The sequence below is a fragment of the Juglans microcarpa x Juglans regia genome, chromosome 2D (assembly GCF_004785595.1).
Source record: "Juglans microcarpa x Juglans regia isolate MS1-56 chromosome 2D, Jm3101_v1.0, whole genome shotgun sequence".
Lineage (NCBI taxonomy): Eukaryota > Viridiplantae > Streptophyta > Magnoliopsida > Fagales > Juglandaceae > Juglans > Juglans microcarpa x Juglans regia.
Window position 1 is genome coordinate 36,238,898 of NC_054596.1, and position 6,805 is coordinate 36,245,702.

Consider the following 6,805-nt stretch of genomic DNA (forward strand, 5'->3'; position numbering starts at 1 on the left):
ATATTGTCGACATATAAAATATAATAAATATTTTAATTTATAAGTTTATTTTTGTAAGATCTTTTTGTGGCTAAAATATTTATCTTTCAGCATATATATCGATTAATTTTCAACAAACACCTATTAGAGAAAGAGCAATGGTACTCATTATACCTTTTATCATCATCCTCTTATCATCCTATAATATGATATTAAATAATTAGAGACTATTTATTATGTTTCACTTATGTGTCTATCATTTAATACCACATCAAGGAATGTTGAAAAGATAATGATCAAAATGATGATAGATGGATTTTTCCTTAGAGAAAGACAACACAATAAAAAAAAAAAAAAATTCAAACACAATAATTATGTGATAAGAAGTCATCTCTTGAAAATGAAATATACAAATTCATGTTAGCAATATTAATATAAGAGAAATAATATTTGCAATCTTAGAATGTGTAAGTCTTGTGTATTTCTTTTAAAAAAAATAATAAATTTAGGACCCAAGTAAAAAATTATTTTTTTAATGATAAACCTTATTTTTTTTCAAAAGTAGCATGTAGGACTGAATATAAGCGTCTTTTTTATAAGCGTTTAATATTATAAGCATTTTTTATACACTCTAAGACTATCTAGCATTACTCTTATAAGATTTGAGGAATTTGAAGGGCCAATTTTGTATCTCATTCCAAGAATTCTACAAGCATTTCAAGTATATGCTTGGAAGTATATATATATATATATACACACACTCACATACACACACGGGAACGGCACCGGGTGCGTTAGCTCCGGGATGTACTTGACATAATAATTTAATTAAAAAAAAGTAAAAAAGTCTGTAACTTATTTGTCTGAGAAAATAAAATATAATGTTAAAGAAAGACAAAAAATTAAGATTAAAAAAAATTTAAACTTCAGCAAAATATGAGTATTGATCTGCATCCATATTGTATGAGTACACTGTCAGAACAAAAAAGACATGAAAAAGAGACGTCAATTCATGTGCGGCGCAGGACTATTAAGGACTTTTTTGATAAAAATATGATCATTCATTAAATTCTATAAAGGAACTACACGTCAAATGATCAAGGGTGGCCTTAATGATCTTTTGGTAAAACATGATCATTCATTAAATTTTACAAGGGTGCTATACGTCAAATGATCAAGAATTTTAATGGTATTTTGTTAGAATAGAACTTAACGGATTTAACGAAAAAATAAGAAAAGTTAACGATCATATATTTTTAACCAAAAATTATAAAAAATAAAAATAAAAACAAATGTAATGTGTGGTGTGTGGTGTAATAAGTAGTAAAGTTCTTATTTTTTTTAATCACGTTCATTGAAATGATTTATATTTTTAGTTTCATATATAAATCAATCATTTATAAAAAAAAATAGAAAATTTCAAGACAAAGAGGAAGGTTTTACTATAATTCCAAAACCATGGAACTCACTAATTAAAGGTGACAAATTCTCCCAAAATTAAAGTAACATACATACGAGGGTTTCTAAAGAAATGACTTTCCACCCCTTTTACTATAAGGAACCCAAAGTCCAATTGGGGGGGGGGGGGTGGTGTTCAAGTCATGTCTCGGCAAATCTAGCCTGACTTTGTAACAACTGCAAAACACCCAAACACGAGATCAACCAAGTAAATTGATACTGAATATTTTTTAAGAGTAATGTTACGCACAGTTATAAAGTGTATAAATATCGGATAATTATTTTAAAAAAGATTAAGATATATTATTAAAAAATTAAAATTTTCTTTTATATAGATCCTAATTGCACGACATTTACATATTCATAACTGCAACTATCATTTTTTTTGCTGTGTGTAGCTATGCGTTTTGGAGAGAGAGAGAGAGAGAGAGAGAGAGGAGACCTGAAAATAAGTTTGGAGTCTGTCCCTCAGGGTGTTATAGTCTTGTTTCAATATCCGAACTGCAGCCTTGCATCTAGTAGTACTCCAGGAAAATACATTCCATAAACCACTTGCAAATATGTATGGCACTTACCTTCTGGATCAAACTAATTTACAAAAACAATAAAATGGTACGTAATCCTATTAATTGGAGTCATAAATTATTCTATCTCTATGATTTGGGATCATGAGTTGTTCAGAAGGAGTATCTACCTAGTTTTCTTCCAAACTTTCTTCAATCTATTTAATTAAGAAAATATATTCATGTCTCTTGAGTATGTGAAAAGCACGTATTTTTTTTTTTTTTTAATAATGGGATATATGAAACCCAGTTTAGGATAAAATTCTATCCGGTTTAGAGAAATTATTAACTTGGGGGAAAAAAAGATTATAAATATAGATAAGATCTAGAGTTATATCTGGATCAAGCTTCGTTGTCTTTGCAGATGAGATAAGATGAATTGAGATTAAAGTTAAAAAGTTATATAAAATATTGTCAGAATATTTTTTTTAATAGTATTTTTGTGTTAAAATTTAAAAAAGTTAAATTGTTTATTTTATTTTATATAGAAATTTGATAAAATTATAATAATTAAATGAGATGAAGTGAGTTGTAAAAAAAAAAAGGAGAGGCCTAATTAATTTAGTACTACTATCACAGGAAACTCATACAATTAATAGAGTAAATAGAAACTTAATTACCCTTCCATGTCACCCTTCCTGCAACATTCCAATGCTTTAATGACTCTTGTCAACACCTTTTTAGCACCAACGCTGAGAATTATAATAATAATATAAAATTCTTTAAAACATTATATATATAAGGAATAATGAAGAATCTTGATTTCTAATTAATTAATTAGAAGCTTAATTTAATATATATAATTTACCTGGCAGAGCTGCCTTTGAGCCGATGAAGCTGTATGCCCAGCTTGTTGAAATCCAGGAGTACAAATTCACTCGGCCTACATTCAAATTACATATAAACCAATTCTAAAATACGAGAAATAATATTTATAGTCGAGAAATACGTAAGTGTCGTATAATCTCTTTAAAAAATATGAATAAATATGAGATCTACATAATAAAAAAAATATTTGTTTAATAATAAACCACGTACACTCTTTTACAAATTAAAGATTACGCGACGTTTGTGCACTTTACGTCTGTATCTAACCTCATATAAATATATATATATACACACACATACACACTTACATGAGTGCTTGTTCTATGGCAGCGATGGCCTTAGTTGCATCACTGAAATACAAGGACAAAGTTTGTTCCACAAAGTTGGGGCTGTCTTTATCCTCAAGTCGCTCCAATTGCATGAATTGGCTCATGTCGAGGATTTCCTGCAACAAGTAGTCATGTCTGATTCTTTAGGAGTACTGTATTCCTATCTTCCATGCATTTTGAGTACAATTTTGTATCATAAAAACGTTTTTCTGAATGGAGGAAATTTCATTCAGAACATTTGATATATATATTTTTTTAGATAAGATCATGAATTTTTTATTTCACATACATTAACATATAATTACAATAAATTTTGGTGTGACATATGCAAAATCATCACATGCATATATAGAAGTCATTCTTTTGATTTATAATACGGAATTATGAGACCAAATAAAAAGAAAAAACCCAAAGCATACATCAAAAAAAAGAAAAAAAATCATCCCGTACTGAAATGAATTAAAAGGAATTAGGGAAAAAAAAAAAGGAGCAAGAAATAAGAAGGATTTCTAGCAAGCATACGTAAATAATGTTGAATCCACCTCAAACTTGAAATTACTGATCATCTAGAAGTAAATGATTTTTTGAGACCATAATCTGGATAAATAAAGCGCGCGCACACACACGTATATAACATCGAAAATAAATGAAAAGCTAAAACTATAAATAGAATTTCTTTGCAAAATAAGAGAAAATACCTCAGAGAAAAGGGATTGCCTCGCAGTGGCAATCTGTTGCCTCAAGAGCTCCATTCTTGAGAAAAACAGATAGGAAATTAATTAAAACAGACTCAAGTAGTACTGAATATATATGAGGAAAAAAAGGTAGTTAGTTTAACGTTTAAATTTCAAAAATAACTTGTATTTGAATTGTTTAAGATGGATTATCTGGTTCAAATTTCATTATCTTAATATTTGCTATCTCTAGAGTTCATCGGTTTTTCTATAATTACTTGATAAGAAAAATGCTACTCGGCCATCTGAATTTACCGTTAAGATAGATCACTTAATCTGACAGTACTATCCATGTCATATTAAGAGAAATAATAAGCAGAATATAACACTTTTTTTTTTTTTAATCATAAGGCATATTTTCTTTGGACCCATTTCTCGTTCTATGTTTTTATTAATAGCAATGATTATAAAACAAGGCCCATTAATTGTAGGTAATGATATTTCTTTGACACAAGAAAATAAAAATGAAATTATGATTTTGGAAACAAGAGAGATTGATCTAAACTTCATGTAGTATTATTGTTTGGTAATAAACTGAATAGTAAATTTTGGGTTTTGTCAAGAGACTTGATAATTGATTGTAATCAGTGAGTCATTCTGTATATCTTTACTATCATGACATGATAACAACTTAATACTAGTGACAATAAGAAAAAAAAAAAGAATTTTACTTTCTATTTTTTTTAATATGGCATGGCAGTGTCGTGTGGTACTACCAAGTCTAGTCATCTACTTGATCGATAAACTCAGATGACCGAGTAGCAGAATCTTTTTTTTAATATATAAATTGTTGTGGCATGTTGATAGTGTTGAAATGGCAAATTGAGTGTCATATTAGCTTTTTCCATCACTAATTAACGGAGTTCGGATAAATAGATCCTCTTGAAATAGATATCTTGCCCAAGAATCGGGTTAAAACTTTTGGAACCACAAGTACACTCCTAATTTTCTGAAAAGTAATCTTTCTTGATTTTTATAGGGTGTTTTTTGTCTTGCTTTTTATGTTTTTTTTTTTTTTTAACTTTTCACTTAAACTTATGTGAATGAATAGTTAAAATAATTTTATTTTAGATGGAAAGATGTTTGAATTGAAGTTTAATATATTTTCTTAAGTTTAAAAAAAAAATTAACCAACGATTAATCCCCCCCCCCCCCCCCCCCCCCCCCCCCCCCCCCCCCCCCCAAAATCTCTGTCGTCAAGGACCTACTCGGCCTTTTAGAAGACGTTGAGCTGCCAAAGCCCATCTCTAGTCATGAAAGTGATCTCAGGCACTGGAATTCTTTATCCATGCCCCCTGCAAATACAGATCACCTCGAACATATGGAGGTAGACTCCGAGAAAGATCCTTATTATTGCAAGCTAAAATGAAAGTTGACCAGATTATTAATGTTTTTTGAAACCAAAGTGGTTGGAAAAACAGCTTGTATTGAAATAATAATAATAATAATAATAAAAAAAGTAGTTGGAAAAAGTGTCAAACCTGATATTTGACCAGTGTGCTTGCTTACCATATAACCATCAAATTCCTTTGCCAGATGAGAGGGTCTTTCAAGTTTCAATTTTTTTTTACCCTTTGAAAGTCAAAAAATCATCTCTCAATTAAAGAAATAAACTTTATTAGTCTTCCTCTAAACCCTTTTTTTACTTAATAAATTGGGAGGAATATCATGTACAGCTTGAAACAGACAAACAAGGACAGCCCAAACAAGAGCTGGGCATAAGACGAATTGCCCAAGTTGCAACAACCATTTCCGTTTATTACGAACGTGATTGAAAACTAGAGTCCACAGCAATCTGTCAATTAATGTTCCAAATTAATTGGCCTGTTTTTTTTTTTTTCGTTGGAAAGAAAGCAGATGCAAAAAGTCTTTGCCGTCCCATTCCTGAAATTAAAATATCACTCTGAAAGTGACAGTTTCGCCATAGATGAGCTTTAACAGCATTAACAGTAGATTATATTTTAATCAAAATTTAATTAAATTGTATAAAAATTTACTACAATGGACTCAATAAAATTATAGTAATTTTAATTTTGATCATTTTTACTGGTCAAATCTGTTGAGTCTAAATTGCTGGCCAAATATTATTTTAACATAAAAAACTTTGTCTCCCAAATGTCATTTGTTTTGCGTGAGCTCACGATTCCAAAAAATTCATCTTTATCTTAAAAGCATGAATCGCTCAAATTCTAAATTAAACCATAGAATGCAGCCAGTCTTTATTGGTCATCATTTCAATGACGTGGCATTATCTTATTAGAGTAATTCAAATTCTAGTTCTGTAATATTATGATTAATTGATTTTTTTTTTAAATCTAATATCAATTTTAGAAAATTAATGTATAATTTTTTAATAACGAATAAATATTTAAATTATAATTAAAATTAAAATAAATGAAGAGGTTAAAATCAATATTTTAATAAAATAATAATAAATTTAGAGAATTTGTTATTTGATGTTGTGAAAAAGTGATAAGTTAAATTTATAAAAATAAATTTTGTAACTAAATTTTGAACAAATTTCAAAAATGCTAAATGTTTCGAAGATGTGTCTCGAAGATGTGTTTCAAAATCTTTTTTTTTTTTTTTACTTAGTAATTAAATAAGTATTTTTTAATAATGTTAAAATTTTTTATTTTTTTTATAAATATTTATGATAATTAAAAAAATAAAAAATAAAAAAACACTTTTTACCTGTTGGGTGGACTTTCGGGCTACATCTCTAAATTTTATTGAGCCCTGCTGGCATATCAACAGTCTTGTGTACCCTCAGCTACCAAACAGGAACTTTCATTATTGCCTTTCCGGGTTTATATATAGCTTTCCAACTGTACAGTTTTCTCACGCACACCAACCTCTCTCTCTCTCTCTTCTCTCTCTCTCTCTCTATCCGTCTCTCTCTCTGATCCCTTCC

The 6,805-nt window shown here is 29.0% G+C and overlaps 1 protein-coding gene across 1 annotated transcript; it reads right to left on the reverse strand.

Annotated features, from left to right (window-relative positions):
• Window positions 1–1,396: 1,396 nt before the first annotated feature.
• LOC121251098 (histidine-containing phosphotransfer protein 4-like) lies at window positions 1,397–3,932 on the reverse strand. The gene is made up of 6 exons (XM_041150417.1): window positions 3,856–3,932; window positions 3,137–3,273; window positions 2,809–2,883; window positions 2,621–2,692; window positions 1,880–1,952; window positions 1,397–1,614 (listed from the first exon to the last, which is right to left on the reverse strand). Exons 1-6 carry the CDS (start codon window positions 3,907–3,909, stop codon window positions 1,579–1,581), a joined length of 447 nt encoding a protein of 148 aa, XP_041006351.1. The 5' UTR covers window positions 3,910–3,932; the 3' UTR covers window positions 1,397–1,578.
• Window positions 3,933–6,805: the final 2,873 nt, after the last annotated feature.